Source organism: Ursus americanus, chromosome 7, assembly GCF_024610735.1.
Source record: "Ursus americanus isolate L20-20 chromosome 7, mUrsAme1.1.p, whole genome shotgun sequence".
Lineage (NCBI taxonomy): Eukaryota > Metazoa > Chordata > Mammalia > Carnivora > Ursidae > Ursus > Ursus americanus.
In genome coordinates this window covers 30,400,264-30,424,270 of record NC_142133.1, presented here as the reverse complement: position 1 = coordinate 30,424,270, position 24,007 = coordinate 30,400,264, and the positions used below count along the sequence as shown (strand labels likewise).

Here is a 24,007-nt window from a genome sequence, read left to right as displayed (position 1 = left end):
TTATTATGAAGCTTTTACAAACTCAAATTTCTTTGTGTTATGTAATAATACATAAATAGCATATAGCCCAGTGCTTTGTTAGCAATTTTTATGACTGTTTATAGTCTAAAATTATTATCCTAACCACTCTTGTGTACTCTGTTGATGGACATCTTTTATATATAACTATTAATATTATTCCCCATAGTTTTCCTTTTAAATATCAAATTGATTGATTCATAAACCCAAACTTTCTTTTCTTCTTCCTTTAATAAAATATTTAGTTGTTCCACGGTATATCCCAGGAATCACTCTCCCTCTGCCCTCACACAAAGATGTCTTAAATTTTTATCTTACGTTAATTAGTTAAGCTGCTGGAAAAAGGTTTTACCAATGGCGAAGGAAATTCACCTACCTTTATTCCTTAACTTCATACCTAGTATGTGTTTATGTGTGTTTTTTCCTGAAATCCTTATATTTTCAATTTTGCACTCTTTTTTCATACTGTAGGCCTTTGGATAGGGCCTTAGTTTTAGCTCATTTTCGGCAATTGTTGCATTTTGTATAATATAACAATTTAAAAACAATTTAAGGCTGGGGCACCTGAATGTCTCAGTCAGTTGAGCGTCCAACTCTTAATTTCAGCTCAGGTCATGATCTCAGGGTGGTGAGATCAAGCCCTGCATTGGGCTCCCGGCTCAGCGGGGAGTCTGCTTGAGATTCTCTCTCTCCATCTGCCCCCATCCCCAGCTTGTGTGCTCCCCCCCAAAATAAATAAATCTTTAAAAAATAATAAAAATAAAAACAATTTAAGGCTACTGTCAAATCGAACATTTGGAAACACAATAAACAAGAATTCTGCCTCCTGAGGGCTGTTGTAACCAAATCCTAACATGACTTTTTGTTGAGGTACTTCACTATGGTCCACTCTCTATACTGTTGCCCCTAAAGTTGTTGCCAAAACACAAATCAAATCTTGTACCTTTGCTGCTTACAAAGCTTCTATGGCTTCCAGCCACCTATAGGTAAAATTGAAACCCCTTAGAACACAAAAAGAACCTCTCATCATCTGGCCCCACCTAAATATTTTACCCTCATTTGCACCCCTCTTAATATGAACACAGGAGCTATAGCCAGGTAGAGCTTCTTGTCAATCTCAACAAATTATTTTTCATGTCTGTGTTTGCACTTGTTTTGTTTCTTCTGTTTAGAATGTTCTGCTGTTCTCTCCCCCCCCACCCCCAATTCTTAGTATCTCTCAAAAGCCAGCCAAAGTTCCCTTCCTCAGTGACAACACATTCAGACTTTGTGGCAGTCACTTCTCCCTCTAGGGACTAGACAATCATAATCTAGTGCAGGAGAGTGACAAGAAAACAAAAGGTCAAAAGACTACAAACTCCTTAAGGACAACGACTTCATCATTTATTCACCTATGTGTCTCCTAAACCTACCAGTCACACAGTAAATGAATGTTGAATTGCATTTAACTGAATCATACGGAATGAGTCTAATAATTGCGTTTTCACTTTTAAGAATATTAACTTTGTAGGTTTGCTAAAATTACAGGTTCATAATTTGACCATAAAAAACACCACAAACTAGTTGCTGAAACTTTACAAATAAATATATTCTTATAATTTTTAATAAATGTTATTTAAATTTATATAGGTTTTCTGGTTTGTTGTTTTTTACTTTAAGTAATGTGTATATAATTCATAGAACTCATGTAAATGTCTCAGGGTAATTTGAAAGTATATAAAGTGTAGAAATATTATTAAAATGGATAGCTGAGATACAAATATTAAAGTATAGGAATGTGCCAAAAAGAAACTCTTGCCTGAAGAGAATACATGTTTTTTTGCAGCAAGCAAAACCCTGACATATTTAATAAGGCATTGCAAAATCTGCCCCTCCCTTCCCCCACCAGGGGAGGCAAAGTCAAAGTTCACACTGCACTCTGTTTAGAAACTTTGGAACCATGTGTTTAAAGAACAAGAGGTTTGTCAAGACTTTCTGCCAAAACACATCACAAGCTTAACGTGTGTTTACTGCCTGCTCTCAGAAACTAGTCTCCATGAGCCAGCCAGCTGCTAGCTAGCATTAGGGATACCCTCTAGCTGGTGAGGCCTCAAACTGGTCACATCTCCATTTCCCAAAGGAAGCTCCGGAAACTTTCTGCTGTCTTCATTGTTTCTCATATAACTTGTTAGCTCTGTTTTATAAAATTCTGCAATTTTAACCTTAGAGCCATGACATTAAAATTTATAAATATGAAAATGCAGATATTAAAATTTTCCTAAGTTAGTAACCTTCCTGATAAACTTGCTTTTCCCACATACTCTGTTATGACGCAGCCATCTTTGCAAACACCTACCTCAAAAAAATTGAAGTCATAACAATAACAGTGAATATTTATTGAGTGCTCTTAATGCCTCAGGCATTTTTATCTCTTAATTCTCACAGGAGTTTTTGGGAAGAAAATGGCTCTAACACATGTTCCTGACCTCCCCCTTTCCCCCTTTCCCCCTTTCCTCCTTTCCCCCTTTCTTCCCCTAATTCCTTACTGGAACAACTCAGTAATTAAAAGCAGCCATCAGAGGCCCTTCTTGATTATCTGTGTTTCTGGCACTGCCTTTAGGAGAAGGTAGATATTATGAGGTCTGTTAACTTGGGAAAGCCAACTCCCTTTAGGAAGAAGAAGGCTTCATGGGTAGATGGAGTCACTCTTCTTCTAAGTGCCGGAGAAAAATGTTTTTCTCCCTGTTCTTGGTGAGCCAGAGTTGAAGAAGCTCTCTCCTACCCCTTTCAATGGAGTCCCAATTTGCCAGCTTGTCTGCTTTTGTCTAGAATGTGGTTCTCAAAATGTTGTCCTTGGACCCATAGCAATGGCATTACCTAGGGAATTGTTAGAACTTGTTAAAAAGGCAAATTCTCACTAGAGTCCTATAAATCAGAAACTCTGGGAGTGGGGCCCAGGAAGATGTGTTTTAATAAGCCCTCCAGGAGATTATGATACATGCTCCAGTTCGAGAACCATAGAGCTAGGAGATAGCTTAATAGCTTCCACCTGTTGGAAACCCCAGCCACCAGACCTATGAAGGTGCTGAGGAACTCCTATCCATTAGTACTAGGCACCGGAAGTTACGATGCATTTAATGAACTCAGTAATCTGAGGGAGGTTTGTTTTCATTGCTATATAGTGTGTCATTGAGTAATAAAGTATTTTGTTTATGTTGGAATCCATCATTTCTTCATTCCCACTGTCACTCTCCTAATTCAGACATTCATTAAATGATTCTTTTTTTTTTTAAGATTTTATTTATTTATTTGACAGGAACAGCCAGCAGAGAGGGAACACAAGCAGGGGGAGTGGGAGAGGAAGAAGCAGGCTCCCAGCAGAGGAGCCTGATGTGGGGCTCGATCCCAGAACGCTGGGATCACGCCCTGAGCCGAAGGCAGATGCTTAACGACTGTGCCACCCAGGCGCCCCTCATTAAATGATTCTTTATTGCTTAAGCCATCCCTGTGGTCCCTAACTGTTCTCTTCATTTCAGGCTCTCCCCTACTGCTGCCAGAGGAAACTTCTGAAAGTCAACATTGCTCATGTTCCTACTATTAAAAGTCGTAGAAGGAAGGAAGAAGAAAGGCTGAGAGGTAGGCTTGGAGACCATTTTAAGGATTTTGGTTTTTATTCTAAGTGCAACGAAAAGCCCTATCTGGCTGATGGTTTTGACTTTCTAAGCTCAGAGACTTTTACCCTGGAGTCCCTAGACCTTAGGATTAGACCCTTTTGATAACTATGTCTGCAAGAATCCAACCAAGTTTGGTAGGCCTTTCTAAAGCACTGCGCCATAGCCACTTGGGATCACTTCCTCCGCTGGCTAAATTGTCTCAGCCCTGGCCCCATCCATTGCCGATTTTGTCTTTCATTTTTCTGTAATCAACTGTCAAGCTCTGGAAGAGAGACAAAATTTTACCTTCACCCTCTTAGGGTTCTTTTTGACTGGGCCTGACAATTAAAATGACATAAGACAGATCAGCAGCAGAAAAGCATCCCAATTTGCTTGATACAAGTTTTATATGACATAGGAGCCTTCATAAGGAAAGAAGACCTAATCAAGTGGCAAAACCTACTCACTTTTATATTAGGTTGAATGGAGAGGCAATTATGGAAAAATGAGTGTATGGGGAGGCTAAAGGAAGGGAAGAATTATTTTCACAAGGTTTATACGGCATTCTCTTTGTCTTAACTTCTTGTCCTTGATGATAGTGTTCTGTTCCTTGTGGTGTAGGGAGGGCATCTTTCATATAGGAATTTCATCTCCTGCTTTCAAGTAAAAGAGGGACAGTCAGAGTGTTTTTCTTATATTTGCTGTTTTTCAAGTGCCTTTAATTCAAAATGTTAATATGCCAGAGTGGCATATTTTGGGGTGACACTTCTGAACTCCTTCAGTTCCTAGCATGCCTCCAGGTGAGGCCATACAAGTTAACACATATATGGATAATATGCCACAACTCTGGAGAGTGTGGTACTGAACTATTGTGCCAAAAAATGGCAAGTGAAAGAAAAATGAACTGATGAACTAAGAATCCCAAGATTTAGCTCACAGTCTCAGCTAGGTGCCTAGGGTGAAGACATTTCAAGCGTCTTACTTAATAAACACTGCTAATTTATACCATTGAGTATAATGAGAATTACAGAATGTTAGACAAGAGAGGGCCTCCATAGCTACAGGCATAGTTATAGACTAGAATTTTAGTGCAGGGGTTGGCAAACTTGCTGTAAAGGGCTAGACAGTAAATATGTTCAGCTTTGCGGGCCATACGGTCTCTGTCACCACTACTCAACTCTGACTTTGTAGGATGAAAGCAGCCCTAGACAATATGTAAATTATTGGGCCTGGCTGTGCTCCAATAAAATTTTATTGGCAGTAGGTCAGATTTGGCCCATAGGCTGTAGTTTGCCAACCCTTGACTTGGTGTATAATTTCAGTCCTCATTGCTATTTGTTGTTTGTTTTTTTTTTCTCTTAGTATTTTTTAAAATTAAGATCCAATTTACATTGAATAAAATGTAGCAGCTCTTAAGTGTACTTTCTGATGAGTTTTTGACAAGTTTATTCACCTATGTAATCACCATCCCAATCAAGACATAGAACATTTCCATTTCCCCAGAAACTGCCTTCGTGCTTCTTTCCAGTCAGTCCCCACCCTCACTCCCAGAGGTCAACTATTCCTCTGATTTTCATTCCCATGGATTAAGTTTGCCTGTTGTTGAACTTCATGTAAATAAAATTATACAGTGTCTATATGTCCAACTACCTGGCTTCTTTCATCCAACTACTTTGTGAGATTCATCCATGTTGTTGAAGGTATCTGTAGTTAATTCTTCTTTATTGCTAAGCAGTATTCCATTGTATGAATATACCTGTTATTAGTTTCCTGGAACTGTCTTAAGAAATTACCACAAACTTCATAGCTTAGAACCACAAAAATTTATTCTCTCACAGCTCTGGAGGTCATAAGCCTGAAATCAAGGTGTTGGTAGGGCCATCCTCCTTTTAAAGGCTCTAAGGGATACCCCTTCCTGGCTTCTTCCAGCTCTGGTGGCTCCTAGTGGCCCTTGTCTTGTGGCTGCACCTTACCTCTGCCTCTTCACATGGCCTTTTCCTCTGTGTCTCTTTGTTTTATGTCTTTGTTTATGTCTCTTATGTGGACAGTGTCATTGGATTTAGTAGCCACCTTAATGGAGCATGATCTCATCTTAAGATCCTTAATTGTATCTTCAAAGATCCTTTTTTCCCAAATAAGTTCACATTCACAGATTCCAAGTAGACATATCTTTTTGGGAGCCACTATTCGACCCATCACAGTGTATCACAGTTTTATTTATCCAGTGAGCTAATAATACACATTTGAATTCTTTTTCTCTTTTCTTTCTTTCTTTCTTTCTTTCTTTTTTTTTTTTTTTGTCTTTTACAAATATAGCTTCCATGAATATTCTTGTATAAGGCTTTTTGTGGGTGTTTTCAGCTTCACAGTTTTTGAATTCTCGTTCTAATTATCTTACTATAAGATGTGACTAATTTTCTTTTTAGTGATAATCACCCATAATGACATTAATTCTGACAGGAATTTCTCTAAGAGTTGATCAACTTGCATACACCTGACTTTAAAATGTTGTATGAATAAAAACATAATACTGCCAAGAGATAAGCTGTAGAATTCTAGTAAATATCTTCATTTTTGTTTCTCAAGACACCATCAAGAAACAAACAAGTTTCAGATCAGGAAACATTGACTTGACTCTTAAAATAGCAGCAAAATGTGATTAGAGAAAAAAATAACAACGACACCAACAAAGACAGCTTGACTCAATTCTGTTAATTCTTTTGTTTTGTCATGATAGTTTGCATAGGTGCTTGCAGCTGTCACCCAGGCTAACCTTGATACATTTATCTCATTATGGGCATGGTTAGCATGGACCACTCCACTAGTATGGGATTAAATGCAGCTCCTTAATAAACAAACAAACAAAGCCATCGATCTGAGCTCCCACCTTTAGATTCTAATAGGCCCAACCTTAACAGAACTACTGGGACACAATTGAGAGGCTTTATGCCTGTGTGGCTGGCTTCTACTCTACAGCAAAGGCTTCTTGGAGGAGAGGAACTTTGTCTCATTCATCTGTGTGTCATCCAACTCCAGGCCCAGCTCATGCTTTCTTAACCCTATAAGTGTTTCCTGAGTAAATAGTGCCTGTGAATAAAAAATAAGAAGGAAGATGCTGATAACTACTCTTCATAGTAAAGTAATTCCACTAATGCAGAACAGTTCCTGTTAATGAAATTTCTTTAATTTCATTTTTAATAAATGATTCATTTTTTATCTGTTGGAAAGTCTCTAGGATTATTATTCATTACACTCGTAGTTTTTTATTGAATATTTGCTTCATTTATTCAGCAATTCTAGAAACTGGTGATTGGCTACACTATTCATTTATAAAAGCAATTTAAACACTACTCAGGCTCTGATGACACTTGGCAAGTGTAACAGAGAAAAGCATAGAGTTCTTATTATACTTTTAAAAAAGCTTAAAAATGACCCTATAAAATTGCTTGGAGTTTTAAAAATAGGAATACAATTATCAATGTGCTCTTTTATTACCACATGTGTTTTGCAATGTCTATAAATCAAGTCTTAACTTTTTTGAAAAGTGCAGATACAGTCTCATTATTTTGGAATATAATTTTTGGAAACTTTTGGGTGGATGAATTTGAAATTTTCGCTAATACTAACTTTCCATTTTTTACTGTATCTTGTCCCTTTAATTTTAATTTTAATAGGCCTACCTCTGGAATTGATGAACTACTCTATTGAAATCGTAATTTCTTCATTTTTGACACAATTATCCAAAGGATAAGGTTTAACACCCTGAGAGACAGTGAAGACTATAACACAGCCAAATGCTAGATAGTGTAACTTATGTTACATATTTTTAAAAGATACATAAGTGCTACTTTCAACACTACAATTTCAAAATCAACGGGACTTTAAGCCTATTTCATGTGTAGCATTATTTGCCAGATAATATTATTATCCAGATTTTTTAACCTGCTCTATTAGTTCGGGAATATTTTCAGTTGTAAGTAACAGCATAACAGACTAATAGATCTTAAGCAAGTGGGGTTCGTTTGTCTAACTTAAGAAGAAATCCAGAATTGGTGCTTGCTGGCATTGGTTTAGCTGTTCAATATAAGGGCTTAGGTTGGTATCTCTGTGATTCCCTTTGCCTTCTTTTTTATAGTCACAAGCTGGATGCAACAGCTCCAAGTATCATAACCATTTTCAATGGCAGAAAGCAGGGGACACTACTGAACAGAGTTTTCTTTAAAAAAAAAAAAAAAAGATTTATTTATTTATTTTATGTACAGAGAGAGATCATGTGAGCAGGGGGAGGAGCAGAGGGGGAGAGAGAATTCTCAAGCAGAGTCCCTGCTGAGCACGGAGCCTGATTTTGTGGCGGGGGCGGGGGGATGCCAGGACCCTGAGATCATGACTTGAGCCGAAATCAAGAGTTGGCCTCTTAACCAACTGAGCCATCCAGGTGCCTCATGAACAGAGCTTTCTATCTGATTCTTTTTCACCAAGAAAGATGCATCTTTCTCAAATCACCTATTCAATAATTTTCCCCTTGCATATTAATGACCATAACAGTGTCACATGACTATCCTTAGCTGTAAAGGATGCTGGGAGAACCAGTGTCTACTTCTGCTTCTGTAATTAGAGGGAGGCAAGGGAGAAGAGGTTGAGAATGACTTTAGGGTAACCGATGACATCTTGTTTATACTATGTGTGCAGTAACCATTTGTTGAATGAATTAACGAGTGATCGCAGTATTCAACAGAGCTATAGTTCAGGTACACACCTACCTTTTTATTATTTTTCCTATTAAATTTACATTTTCTTTTCCTCATTCGTTCAGAGACATTAGAAGAGGTTTTTAGTTGTTCTACTTATCAGCAAACATTTGTTAAACATGTGGAATACATTAGTACTTGGGGAGACAATTAGGAATGGTGAATTCTAAGACATTCATCCATTTATTGAAGACATTCATACCTTTATTCAAGAAATATTTATTATGTGCTTACTGTGTGCCAGACCCTATTCTACAGTTAAGAGATATATCTACAAACAAAACAAAGAGACCTGCCCTTGAGAAAGCCTACATTCTAACAAAGCATATTGACATTTTAATTGGATTTTGAAAGGTGAGTTGGATTTTCATAAATGAACATAATTGGGAAGTGCATTTCATTCAAAAGGAACAACATGAACAAAGATATGGAAATGTGAATATGTGTGTCCTGTTTGGGGAGCATCCAGTAGCTCCATGAAGTGTAGAATACATGGTAAAGTCTGAAAAGGCAGGTTATTATCAAGTTTTGAAGGGTCATGTCCAGGAAAATGTGAGTTTTGCCAGATAAAAACTAGTATCTCTCAAAGTTAGTACCAAAGCTACTAGATATCATCACTTGGAGGTTCTACAGATACCTTGAATTTATCATGTCCCAGATGGACTCATTACATTTCTTTTGAAATGTACTCATATTTTTCATAATTTGGTTTTGGCTCTCACCATTTCTCACCTGGGCTACTGCCCTTATGTCCTGTGTATAGTCTCCTACTCCTTTAATCCATCCTTTTGGCAGCTTTAGAAAGTGATTTCCCTAAACCTTCTATAACTCAGAGATCAGACTATGAAATATCTGTAGATTTGGTGAAGTGGGTGGGGGATTGTTAAATTTGTATTAATTTTCTCTTGTTGTTCAACAAATCACCACAAATTTTAGGGTCTTAACACATACATTTATCATTTCACAGTCAGAGGCCTGGCACAGGTTAGCTGGGTCCTCTGCTTAGGGTCTCACAAGACTATAAAGTGTCGACAGGACTGTGTTCTCATCTGGAGGTTTGACTGGGAAAGAATCTGCTTCCAACCTCACTCAGGTTGTTGAGAAAATTCATTTGTTTGCAGTTGTATGACTCAGAACCCCACTTCTTTCTGGCTATTGGCTGGAGGCTGCCCTCAGCTACTAGAGGCCACTGATAGTCCCTCACTGTGTAGACTTTCCCAACATGTCTGCTGACTTCATTAAAACAGCAAGGAGAATCCCTAGAGTGAGTTTGCTAGCAAAATAGAGCAATGTGGTCATGAGAGCAACAGCCCATCACTTCTGCTAAATTCCATACATTATAAGCAAGTTACAGGTCCTGCCTATACTCAAAGAATTATAAAACCAGAGATGTGAACACCAAGAAGCAAAAATCCTGGGGAGCCCCCTTACAGTCTGTTCATCAAAACACTCTCAAAGTCTTCTCTATGCTCAGGATCTGCTCAGTGAGTACTATCTCTGGGAATGATCTTGGAAGTGAAGCTCAGTTTCTGCCAAAACAAACAGACAAAAAGCCAACCACTCAAAGTATTTTTGAGTTAGTACTTTATGGAACATAAAGGGACACTGCCTTTGGATATTTTTCTGGCTTCTCTCACTTCCGTTCTATTTCCCTAAAGTTGTTTTAAGGAATTCCTTCTCCCTCTAGCAGTTCAGCTTCTCTAGCTTTCCACTCACAAATGTGTACAACCAAATGTCTTCAGGGGCTCAACAGAACAAATTTAATTCATGCTCTTTAGAAGGCAGGAGGGATTAAAATAGAAAACTAATTTTTTCCCTGTTATATCCAAATCTGATCCTGTTTTTTTGTTGGTTTAAAAAGGCCTTTAATTTTTCTATTTCTCTATTGCTGTACAATAGGGATAAGAAATATGGAATACCTTTGAATTCCCAAGTATGACAAGTCAGACCCTCCCTGATCTGGCCCTTGCCTGGTTTCTGGCCATTCCCCACTTTGCACTCTAGGGCCAGTGTTTAAGGAAACTATTTTGTAGGCTGAGTCATCATTCAGGAACTTGATTTACACTGTTCTTTCTCCCTGCAGTGTCAGCCTAATTGCTCCCCTTCTGTCATTCCTTCCCCTAGACCTCTATTCCACTGTTATTTCCTCTATGAAGTTTTTCCTCTCTTTCTTTTGTACTTATAGTACCCAGTACAAACTGATATTATTGTTTATATAACACTTCCATCATTCTTTTTTACACATCTGTATTTTTTTTTTTTACGCAAAACTGTAAACTTCTTAAAGAGGTTGTCCTATGGGAAGAGAAATACAGGTCAACACAGCAAGAGAGAGGTAATGGCTGGCGTACATGTTTGAAGGTAGTTAACATGTAAGATGGTATTTGAAAGCATGACAGTGGATGAGATTATCCAGAAGAGAATAGAAGAGGAAGAAGGCAGTAGAAAACCTCTAATTACGATGCTCAATGAATAGTAAAACTAATTTTGTATTTGCCAGTTTCTCCTGGTCTTTTGGCACTATTTTATACATTGCTTTTTTTTTTAATTCCTTTTTTTTTCTTTTTCTCTTTACTACATTGATTAGCCAAATGTTGTAGAGTGGTTTGGAGTCTCACCAAAGTCTAAATAAAGTATATGGTAGATGAAAAATTCATTTAAAGAAAAAATATTTCTTATGAAGGAATTAAATTTTTTAAAACCTTAGATAAAATGTTCTATTTTTGATAATTTGAACAACTCAAATGATTTTTCAGTTTCCTGCCAGTTTCATTTCAGTAAATTCCTGTTCTAAATAGCATTTCTATTAAAGACAATAACATGTAAGTTCACAGCCTTGTGACCCCAGGTATTTTATTGAAATGATGAGCCCTGAATGAATTAAAGGTCTGAGGGTTGAGAGATAAAAGACCAGTTTCTTCAGATTGTATATAATCACTCTTTGTAATAATTCAGCAAGTACATTGAATACCTATTACATGAACCTGCTACTAACTGCCTTTTTGGTTTGATCGCTTTCAAACAGATGGCTTCTATGTATTTGTGAACTTCACCAATCCAGTGTAATGTCATTTCTTGAGATTTAAGTTTTTATTTTAAAAGTCTTATCATTTAGAATTAAATTGCAAGCAAAACTCATCTTAGTTTTAATCTTAAATTTCTTTCATATAGAACAGTTCTATTTCCAGCATTACTTCCTTCAAAATATGTTTGTTGTTAAAATTATTCACAATATGACATGTAGGATAAATCGCTGTGATAAAACTTTGAGAGGAAAAATCCCTACAGTTGTTTAAAATTTATTTATTAATTTTTTTGCTAATATATTTGGGAGAGGTTACTTAAAGTCTTTCATATATTATTAAAATTAGAGTTCTGTATTAATAATTTACATTACACTCTTACTAGGCTATAAGAGCCTTCCTAATAATAAAGGTGATATTTTGATCTTTAACTGTCTAACTCCAATTGGAGTCACTAGGATGCTTTCCAGTTCTGAAATTCAATGGTCCTAAATGGGATTAGGTGGGATACTCACTGAATAGATAGGTTCTCAGCAGAAAGCAATTTTGTCAAAAGTACATTTAATTCTTGATTGGAATTGTTAGTCCTGACACCTGTCTTTCTATAAAAGAGAATAGAACTGCACAAATTTGATATGACATGGCTAGCTTTCCTTTTGCTCCCATTTGCAGCCAGAGACATGTTGGCATGGACACTACATGGGCTCTTGTCACGTATGACAAGGAGATAGACCTGAAGGAGAAGAGGTTAGAGGACGAGAGCTGTTCTACCATGGCTCTGAAGAATTCTTCTAAGTCATTCTAGCTGCTCACTAACATATTTTTGCAAAGGTGGGCTCTGGCTACCTTGCAGTTAGAAGGATAAGGGCACATACATGGAGTTGGATGAGAGGTTCTGGCTTGTTCTTCAGAACATTTCTATGCCCCCAGAAGCCTGGAATAGGAACTGAGAGATGCTTCTCCTTAATGTGCTTAGGAAAATATGGTACCAGCTCTGCTCTGGATATGAAAGGGAGAATTGAGCCAATTAAAGTTTTATGGTTAGTCACAATCAAATACCAAGTGCAGTATCATCTAGGATAAACCTGTTGTTTAATGAAAACTCTCCCCCCACTGAAAGGCATCAATTCAGTGCTGATTTTTCTCCATTACATGTAGTTTTCTGGTGGTGAGACATGTGAAGATAGAAGATTGAAAGAAATGTGAAATTAAATATAAAAGCATGGCATTTAATTGTCAGTGATATTAAAGTACATGTCTAAAACTAATCACTGAAATTATGTGTATTTGTGTTCAATAATTTATATTCCCAAAGGATGTCTGAAAGCCTTACCTATAGTTGACACTAAATTTAGTATGTGGTGAGTGAGATCAAGGGAGAGCTCAAGCCTGCACTATACACTCCTCAGTAATATTAAAAGGTGAGCTACTAGGAAATATCTTACTTTTTTTTTCCTTATTGTCTGCTACAGACTGAATGTGTCCTGCCAAAATTCCTATGTTGAAACCTAACCCCCAGTGTGATGGTATTGGAGGTAGGATCTTTGAGAGATGATTATATCATGAAGGTGGAACTCTCATAAATGGGATTAGTGCCCTTGTAAAAGGGACATCAGAGAGCTCCCTCCTTACTTGCACCTTGTAGACACAGGGAAAATATGGCTGTCTATGAATCAGGAAGCAGAATCTCACCAGACACTGAATCTGCTAGTGCCTTGATCTGGAACTTCTCAGCCTCCAAAACTGTGAGAAATAAATTTCTGTTGTTTATAAGCCCGGTCTATGGTATTTTATGACAGCAGCCTAAATGGACTAAGATATTATCTGTTTTATAAACATAATGAAACATAATAAAATAAATGTAATGTTTGAATAGTAATGTCTTTATTAAAAACTATTAAAAAGTATCCAGAAAAATCATTTTAAACACCACAAAAATAAAGAGGTAGGGGCTACAGCAGATGGTAAGTCCTGGCAAGTTATATAACTCACTACTCAAAGTTACTTTAGCAAAGAGCCAAATTTTTCAACTTTTGGTATGTTAGCTCTATATTACTCAACAATATAGTATGAAAAGATGATACTTTTCTGGTTTACACTATACCAATTCTGCCAAAAAGAAATATCATTCTATTTTTAGCATATATTCCATATGTTTAATGCTTGCAATAAATGTGCAAATTTATTGCAGGCAATAAATCTGATGACCAAATTTATTTTTTTTTCAGTATTAAATCAGAAACACTTTTTCTTTGTGTGTTTGAAATTGATAGATCACACTCACAGCATTGTCTGCTTTCCGGGTTGGTGTCTCTGCCAAGAAATAAATGTCAGAGTGAAAATGTCAGAATCTCGGGAACCATAGTTCCATTTAGGAAATTACTGATAAATTTCCAGGGATGATCAATGATAAACATCACTACAATCGCTGGTTGGCAGGCACGGCCTCTTCTGACCCCTTTTTTGAAGTGTCTATGTTACTCCATGTATAGATTTCAAGGCGTGGGCCTTCAAAATGTCAGGGTTTCTAGAAATGCTGTAAAAGATCTAACTACAAATGGAAAACTGAGTTTTTTGTGTCATGACCGTGTGAAAAGGGTTCACTTCCTGAACAGGTGCAAGTATGAAACCTAGGGTTTCAGTTGGTTAGAGTTTGGGTAGAATGCTCTATGCTTACAGTAAGTCACTGAATCTCAGCGAGCCTCGGTTATCTCAATTGTAACTTGATAATGTTTGAGGTCACTTCCAAATCTAAGAGTCTGTTTCTAAGGTACTACCAACCCTCTATGGTTTACCTGCCTTTATATTCAGTGTCTGTTTTTGAGTTCAACAACAATAAGATATTGGTGGCTTTCTTAATTAATTTACTCATAGGCTAGATTTCCTGGCCATTTCTGTTCACTTTTACCAAACTTGTTCTTCAGAAATGCAATTGATTTATATAATAGGAAAAAAATCCAGAAAAAGAAAATTATTATTTGTATTGGCAGACTCTAGAGTGAGAAACATTCTTAGTAGGTATGTTAATTAAGCAACAGTAAGAAATACACATTTGCTCACTTCTAAAGCATTTCAGATCATAGATGTATCTGGGAACACTGATGACCTACCAAACTTCAAAATAAGTATTCTAAGGTTAGTGTTATTTCAACTGAGAAATGTAACATTCTAGGGATATTAAATGTAGTGTTAATACTGTACTTGGATGAAAGATACGTTAGATTTCAATTCAATAACTAATTATGATAGATGCAATCTAATCACAAGCCAAAATAAAGATACTTGTTCTTGCTTCATTCTCATAACCAGAGATTTCTTCTGGGGTAAAGGAAACATTTGGATGTGAAAAGGGCTTTTTTAATATTTATTTCTCTCTCTTTTACAAGGAAGCTTAGTTTTACATGAATGGCTCAAAGACAGCATACTCATCTAAGGTCAAATATGTTATTTACTTTAATTCTGTTCCTTAAAAAAACTCAATTGCTAAAGAATTATCCTATGGCTTCCCGCAAATAAGTAATAGATTATAATATTAAGACAAGCTTAGAAGAGCCCAAGATAAATACACTTCAAATAAAATTTTAAATTTTATTGTGCTGTGACCACTTATTTCTTAGGTAACAGTTGCACTTTTTTTTTTTTTTGAGAAGGCATCTGAAATCAGTTGGACTATAAGAATTTTATAGCTCACCACAGTTTGGCCCAAGGCACATTGGCAGGGAGAGGGGACTGGCTGTTAAGTCTTGGTAGCAAGAGGAGTCTGGTGTTTCCTTGGCAAAGTAAATGTAGTTCTAATTCCTGGCTCTGAGCAGGGAAGAGAAATAGAACAGTGACCAGTGATGGCTCTATGAAATTTGCTCCTCTCCTTTAAAACCCAGCACAAAAGTTATCACTTTCTATGGAGAAAGCTTTCCACGGCTACCCCTTCCTAGTGCTAGCTTCCTTTTATCACCTACATTTTCTTTTCCCTACACCTTACTTTGTAGGATAATTATCTTTTTGTTGTTGTTGTCCTGGTATTCTGTTAGATTATCTAAGAGAGGACAAAGGCCATATTTTTAATATTTTTTAACTACCCTTCTTCCTTCATAATCATCACATCCTGAGAACTTTATTGGTAGTCCGGAGCAACTGTTAAAAATTTGTTCATTACAAATCTTTTAGATAAAATCTAACCAATTAAGATTAATTATAGAAGCTGATCTGGATTAATTTTCAAATATTTTAAGATTAATGTAACACTTTATTCCTCTCATCATAACATTTACTTATCATGAACATTTATAACCAAAATCCGCTTTAATGCACATATAGGATGATCTGCAATTGGCATATGACTTGTTGAATTATAAATAGTTTCTTCTGAGGTGTTTGAGAGTAACTTCTCTCTTAATTAGTTTAAATATGACTACCCAGTCAGTTACTTCATTGAGCTCTTTGAGAACAGGAAGTACTTCTATATCTATACCTACATAACTGTATCTATATTGTAAAGTTTTTATTAAATCCCAGTTAGAATATAGTAATATAGAATATAATAATAGTTTCAGGTGTACAGTGTAGTGATTCAACAGTTACATACAACAATTACATACATTACATCCTAGAAGAAATGGCACAGATACTGACTGTAACTGAATGGCTTAAATAACAGAAATGTATTATCTCACAGTTCTGGAGGCAGCCTGGGACTGAAGTGTTGACAGAGTTGGTTCCTTCTGCAGGCTGTGAGGGAATGATATGTTCCAGGCTTCTCTCTTTGGGTTATAGATGACTATCTTCTCTATGTCTCTTCACATTATTTACCTTCTACGCATATCTGTGTCTAAATTTCCTCTTCTTATAAGTACCTGTCATATTAGAGTAGGATCCACACCAATGACTTCATTTTAGCTTGATTACCTCTGTGAAGACCCCATCTCTAAATAAGGTCACATTCTGAGAGACTGGGGGTTAGAACTTCAGCATATGAATTTGCGAAGTGAGAGGACACAATTCAATCCATAACAGATAGTGAAAGACTAAGATGTGAATTAATATTTGTGTGGTATAAGTGAATAAATTCTTTGTGCTCCAAAAAGTATACTTGAATATAGTGTCTAGGTAAGTGTCCAGGTTCTACCTTCAAAGAGCTGTCTCTAGGGAAGTTTGCATTATGAAATATTAATCAGGTGAAAACAGCACTCAAAGGGTGAAATAGATAGTATATCAATGAGGTTGCTTGGAACAGCAAGGAAAAGACAGGCTCAATTTCAATAGACTTAAGCAACAAATACATTTGTTATTACAAAGAACAAGAAATCCTGAGGTGAAGAAACTATGAGACTGTTTAATTCAGTTTCTGAAGGATCCTGTTTCTTTCCATTGTTTTCCTCTTCTAAGTATGTCAGTTTTGTACTTAGTATAAAGCTCTCCTCATGGTCACCAGATGACTGCAGCCAGTCCATGTATCATAACCTGACATGATAAGGTACAGCACACAGAGAGAGGCTATGACTTTCTTGTGTCTCTTTTAAAAAGTAGAGAAATCTTTACCAGAAGTGTTCTGGCAAACTTCTCATGTTTCATTTCTCAGCACACCCATATCTAAAAGAGTTTCTGGCAAGGGAAATAGGGGAACCATGATTGGCCTAGACCAGTCTTGGGAATGGGCATGAGACAAGTCTCTCCGGATGCACATGAACACATAGAAGGGGGTAGGCTCTTTCAATAAGAAGAAAGGGAAATGGATGTGCCATACCACCAACAGTATCCCATATAATAAGTCAAGTTTCATACCTCCTTCTTCCCACACATACAGTCTTAAAAATACCCATACCTACATGAGACACATTATCTTCCCAGTGGGAGACAACCCAGAGTCTCATTTAGTAACTGTATCCAGCTCCAAAGCCAAGAGCTCTCTGCCGGGTCTGGCTGGCTCCTTGGGAACCAGGGATTCACGGCTTAACCGTACATTTTCTACTCTAAACATTTTCAATATACATTAATGGAAAAGGAACAGGATAAGGACACATAAAACTCTCATTTGAAAAGGAGAGAATGGGAAACAACACTCAGTGGACATTGGTCCATAGTTCATATCATATCCTATTAGAAAGGAGAGGCCGGCCCATCCTGGTAGTCAGACAATCTGGTAGCCTCTGATTCTTGTTTTCTAGGAGAATCCATTGCCTTCCCTGGCCCTTGGTTCTGTCCTTTGGGAGCATCTTCCTTGTTCATTGTCTTCTATGGCTGTATTTTTGAGACAGATTTTGGAGGGTTTAGCCCTTCCTGTTAGTGTGAGTTTGGGAGACTGGGGAATGCCTCAGGGACTGAACTATCACAGGAGTATTCATTGTTGTGGATTGGCCAAGCTTAGAATTTCTTTGGCAGTCAATTCTCTTAAAAACTTAGTGAGTCGTGATTTCTTTCTTTTTGGCCAATCCCACAAACCAATAAATATAGTCAGAGAGCTCATTTAAACATAGTCTTTGGGTCTGAGAAGAGTCTTCAAGCCACAGATAACTCTCTGAGATCTGCTCATTCCCCAGGTCCACATTTTGATGACGTCTGCCCCCAGTGAAATTGAAAATAATGGATTTAGGTAGAGAAGTCCCATCTATACTCCTATATTTGACAGAAATTGGCTGTCTTTGTCCAATGTAGATTATTTAACAGAAGATCATTAGAAGAAACTTTGACAACTAAGCTCATCTCCTACTACTGCCTCCTGTGTCCTTCTCTGCTTTCAGCCTAAACTTCCTTCTTTGTTATAGGTTTTTAGCAAAAGCCATAATAAGTAGCCGACACATACTAATATTCTCATTCTTACTATCATTTCCCCTAATACTAGAATCTCAAAAGTCTGTCTCCAATACAAAGTGATAATTCACTGAAATGTTCTACCACAGACAAGGGTGACAGTTTTCTCAGTCTAGATTAGTGGGATTCTCACTGTCCCCGATCCACCACTTCCACTCCTCTAATTCCACAATTTGGGGTTTGTTATTTGAAGCATCCTCCATTTTGCTAGCAAATTCTTTTTTTTTTTTAAGATTTTATTTATTTATTTGAGAGAGAAAGATAGTGAGAGAGAGAGAGCACAAGCAGGGGGAGCAACAGGCAGAGGAAGAGGGAAAAGCAGGCTCCCCGGTGAGCAGAGAGCCCAATGCGGGGCATGACCTGAGCTGAAGACAGACGCTCAACTAACTGAGCCACCCAGGCACCCCAATAGCAAATTCATCAGTTCAGTTGTTTTCAAATCCAAACAACAGAATGCCCCAACTCATATTGTCTTAAACAATGAGAATATTTGTTGGTCAGATGATAAGAAGGCTGAAAATAGTGTACTTCAGCAGTTAAATGACATTATCAATATCTATTTGGTGTTTGGGGTTTTTTTTTTCCATTTTTCTGTTTTTTTTTTTTTTTTTTTTCAGCATATTGACTTTGTCCTCAGGCTAGCTCCTCTCATGGATCCACTAGGTTCATGCAATCTATCCTGCATGATAATGTCTAGTGGAAGAAGCTAGGAGCAGATATTAGCTAGACACCAAAATGTTCATTCTAAATGACTAGATAGAAGAGTGCTGATGGTTAAAGCTAAGAAAGATAGCCAAATGGTGCATGAGATTAAAAGCAAAGGTGATAGGCAAAAGTGGTAGGAAACTGCATCACTTAGAATGCTTTCACCTATAAATAACAGAAACCCAACTCGAAGTGGTGACTTGAACAGTAAGGAACTTTTTTGGTTCACAGAATTGGAAGTTCAGAGGTAGATTGAGCTTCAGGTTCTGTTGAAACTCAGTTCAACAATGTTATCAAGGATCTAGGATAATATATCAGTTCTATCCTAAGGTGGTTTCCTCATGGTCACAAGATGGCAGTAACAATTAGACCTTCATGCTTCTTTGTTTAAAAACAAAAGATACCATTTTTTCTAATGACTCTCATTTAATAGTAAGAAAACATTTCCCAGAAGCCTCCAAGCAATCTTCTTGACATATCTCATTGGCCTAGATACGCAGTCATGTGCCTATTCCTAAACCAGACTGTTTGTAAAGGAATGCCATATGCTGACTGGTTTAAACGTTGGCTCCTAGGCTAATTATAGGCAAGAAGATTAGATTTTCTTGATTGAGTCAGATTTATCAGGGCCTGCCTCAGTTGCTCAGGTCAGTTCCTTATACCATACAGCTGATGCACAATGTCAGGAGGTAGGATGTTGAAGAGATGACCTCAGTGTCTACTGTACAAGTGGAAACCAATGTTGAGGGATAAAAGATAAATGGCGAAGTACAAGCATGAAACAGGCCAAATCAGAGATGGGCTTTGGCTGGAGTGCCTTGTGATATGATCTGGCCAGCTTGACCCCATGAGAAAGAAGCTTCAACAGCCAATCTTTTTTTTTTTTTTCAATCTGACATTTTTGACCTAATATTTCTTCTGTATGTATGATTCAGCAGATGCTTGTAATTATACTTCTGTTCCCTTAAGTTCTTTCACAATCATTTCTCAAAAATTAAATTTCCTGCCAACACCCTAAAAATGTAAATGTCACACACTCATATACTATGAAAGTACTAAGTATTTTTACAAATTTGAGCATTTTAAGAATTTTAAATTGTCAATAACATTTATAGACTTTGGTGTAGATATAGTTCTACACTAATCCTTGGAAGACTAACCATTTCACATTAAATAGGATTCCATTTATAAAGTCATTTCGGGGGCACCCGGGTGGCTCAGTCGGTTAAGCGTCGGACACTTGATTTCAGCTCAGGTCATGATCTCAGGGTCATGAGATCAAGCCCCATGTCAGACTCCTTGGCCCACTCCCCACCCCAAAAAAGTCATTGCCAGTTAGATCTGTGATCACAAGGGGCACAGAGTGTTAAGAACATAGGTTTGGGAGCATGTGTAGGGATCTTAGAATTTCATTTTAATTATCTTTAAAGATGTATAATTTTGTTTTTTTTTAAAAAAACTCCAGACTCTCACAGTAAAAGACATTTTATTTAAAAATTTTTTCATTGTCTTAAGACCTTTGAAATCATTTTGGCATGACATTTATATTACGAAATTAAGAAGAGAGGAACATTCTTCTTGAGTAGCACATCGACTTTTCCATTGGTGGTTCTACCTTTGTTTTCAGTGTTATCTAAACCTTTGGAGTGCTTTTTCTAAAACATAAATCTGTTTCTGTTGCTCCTCTGCTTAAAACCCATCAACAGCCACTCACAGCCCTCAGGTCTGATCCCAAACTCCTTAGCCCAGCCACAAAGGCAATCAGGAGAGACCCCCACTTACCTTTCCATTTCCCTCTCTGACTCACCCCCCTACTCCCTAACTGTATTCCAACCACACTCACAGTCAATTTACAGTTTCCCAAATCCACCAAACTCTTTCAAGCTCCTGCCAGGAGCACCATTTATCCCCTTTTCCTTCTAATCAACTCTTTTCTTTAGAGTTGCCCTTCCACAATCATCTCTTCCAGTTTAGATGCCCTTTCTATTGAATATCCATATCACACTGAGCTGTCATCTGTCATTGTACTATCCACAAAAAATTGTGTTGATGATTTCTATTTATTTTTACTTCATCCCACTAGAGGGACCCATGTCTGATATTTTTGCCGCAAACATTTTTGCCACAAGCATTTTTGCCACAAGCGTTTTGCCACATTTTTGTTGCACAACTAACTGACTGTAAGGCCATTTTGCCATAAAAGAAAAGATCATAGGAAATAATAAAGGGACACTTGTTTAAAAAAGAACATAATGAAACTTCAAAAATGAGTAACAAAATAAAAAAGACTTTATTGCGAAATGCATTATATTTAAATACATTCAAAATGTGCAGTGTCGATTCATGGCAATACTGCAAAAATAACTGAGTTTATGTTGTGGATTGTACCTAAGCATTGTCTTCAAAGTCTTTCATTCATAATATGTACTTTTTGTTTGTTTGTTTGTTTGTTTCTTCATCTCCATGTTTAACATTGCAATATTTTTATGCTAAATTTTCTTCCTTCATTAAGACAGTTATCAGTTTCCAAATACTAGGATGCATATTTGTAACTGAACTTTGTCTTGCATTATGAAAACCTTCTATACTATTGTTTGTTCTGGATATATTGTCACCTGTCTATTGACAGAAGTTCCAAAGTTCCATAGGAAATGTGGATTCAAAACTTCGCCACTGTTCAGACCTTTATGAGGACTAAGATTTATACAATATATAAATGGGAGTACTGCCTCAGTGGAGACATGAAATCATACTGTCAGCCAGTTGATGAAACCAACAAACTGTCAAAGTCAACTGTCAACCAGTTACTTTTTTATCTTTTAAGGCAAATTTGCCTTGCAGCCAATTACTTCTACAGCCAATGTGTTTATGGCAAAAAATACTTGCGGCAAATGTGTCTATGGTAAAGATGCTGGTGGTGCAAATACTTACAGCCGAGAAGGCCATGTCATCTTCACCTTGATACCTCCCTCCAGAGCCCAGTAAAATACTTGGCAACTGGGGCTCCTGGGTGGCTCAGTCAGTTAAGTGTCTGACTCTTGATTTCAGCTCAGGTCTTGATCCCAAGCCCTGCATTGGGCTCCACAGTGGGTGTGGAGCCTGCTTAAAAAAAAAAACCAACAACTTGGCAACTAGTCACTTAATAAACATTTATTGGGTGAACTAATTTCATTTTTTTCTTATATTTCCTAATAATCACAATAGCTATCATTTATGAAGCAGTGTTTATGTGCAGGGGCTATCATCGATGTTTTACATTATTTATCTCATTTAATTTTCACAGTTGTCATATGGGTAGGAATTACTATCCTCATTTTTACAGATGAGGAAATAGGCTTAGAAAAGTTCAGTGACTTATCTACAATTAAGTAACAGGTTGAGGTCAACCCCATGTCTGTCAGTTTCCAAATCTTTGGGTTTTTTTTTTTTTTTTAATTCCACACAACACATTATGGGGATCCTCTCTAATACCTAAAGTGAGAAGGTGCCAATCTTAGTGTTATTCCAGGCAGATGTTCAGGCAGAAAGTAATGCTCTGAGACAAACAGACACCATTTACATGGTTTAGGGTAATTCTTATCTTCAGAGAGGAATCCCAGTCAGAAGATAAAAGTATAGGAAATAGGATTTGGTCTTTCAGGGGTCAAGATCCAGAGACAGAGCAGCTGCCCACCCAAGTGGACTGGGACTTGGTATAAGGCTCCATCCCAGCAATGAACTGGAATACTAAGGTGGGAATTGAGCCATGATATGTGGTGGCAAATGATGAATCCCAGTGACAGCCAGGATTGGCACAGCCCATCAGGCAACAAGTCAAGAGAAAAAATGTGCTGAGCAGCTTCCTAGGTGAGGACTGCACATCAAACAATTGCTAAATCAGTGGTTAGGAAGAGAAAGCTGCTTTCTTTGTCCTATCTTAATGCTTCCTGAATTTAAAAAAAAGAAAAAGTCTTAATTACAGTCTGTATTAATTTCTTTCATGCCTTAGTATGTGTAAAGGAAAGCTAAAGAATATATACTTTTTTTTAAACCCTAATTATTTCTTACACAGTAAAAAATATGTCCTTTTATTAAGAGCCTTTTTTCCCCCTTAGAAGTAGCCTAAAAGATTCAAGTCCTCTTCCTTTTTGTGTTAGGTTTTATGTATATGTTCTCTTTTGATGAATTATTTCAAAAGCCCTGTATACATGTAGGACCTTCCTTCACTTTGTCATCAATCAGGTCTTACCTGATCCAAGTCTCTGCAGTCCTCTTCTTCCCTCAGCAAAGGCTATTTGGTCCTAATCATGAGCTCAGTTCACCCTGCTATTCAATCCAGACCTTGAGCACAAGAGATTTATGGGGCTGTAGCCTAATGCTATGGGATTCAGCATCAAGTTATCCTTCCTAGCCCAGCTCTGATTACTTGCCCAAGTTCTGATTACAAGTCTCTGTCTTATCCTCCAAGACCCACTTGTGCATCAGTTTGGTTAACTGAGTTTCTGTCTTGATCCCCTGTGGCTGTTATCTGACTTAGCATCATCAACAACCAGAGTCCTGTTTTGTTATTATCAATTTCTATTATCACTCCTTCCCAGGGACTGGAGTCTGTCTCTGAACACCAGCCATATAACTAAAGTTCTATTACCTGCTGACAGGACTCCCTGATGCTGCCTTTTGGACCTCTTAGCTGCTTTCCTCTGGGTTCTCTATTTCCTCCCTTTTGATACTCTGCGTATCAGAACTCAGAACAACTTTCTCTCAGCACCTTGAGAAAGGACTGTCTACTCCCCACCTCTCCCATCAAACCCCACCTGGTCTGCTGGTTAGGTTTAATTCTAGGTGCTGGTACCTCAGAAGCAGCTCCATCAGGAAGCAGTTAGCCTAACCACGTGTCTAGATTTTGCTTTGTCTTTGGTTAATAGAGCTTCATAGACTTCTGGAATTTGATGGAAATGAAGCACTCTAGAAATTTTGAGGTTAAACATTGCCATAGAATGGGAATATTGTCAAGTAGGAACATGAACAGCAATAAATATCAGGTCACAACACACATTTTACTCAAGTAAGGTATTTTAACTTAAGACTCTGTGTGAAA

The 24,007-nt window shown here is 37.3% G+C and overlaps 1 protein-coding gene across 2 annotated transcripts in view; it reads left to right on the top strand.

Moving 5' to 3' along the window:
- Positions 1–24,007, top strand: part of LOC148109657 (uncharacterized) — a 126,602-nt gene that overhangs the window by 29,419 nt on the left and 73,176 nt on the right. For both annotated transcript variants that reach the window (XR_015725199.1, XM_087863444.1), the window contains one exon: positions 3,534–3,633. Coding sequence is in view for 1 of the 2 variants with exons in the window: in XM_087863444.1 (XP_087719570.1) it covers positions 3,534–3,633 (100 nt within the window). In the remaining variant the exon portion in view is untranslated. The remainder of the gene's footprint in view (positions 1–3,533; positions 3,634–24,007) is intronic.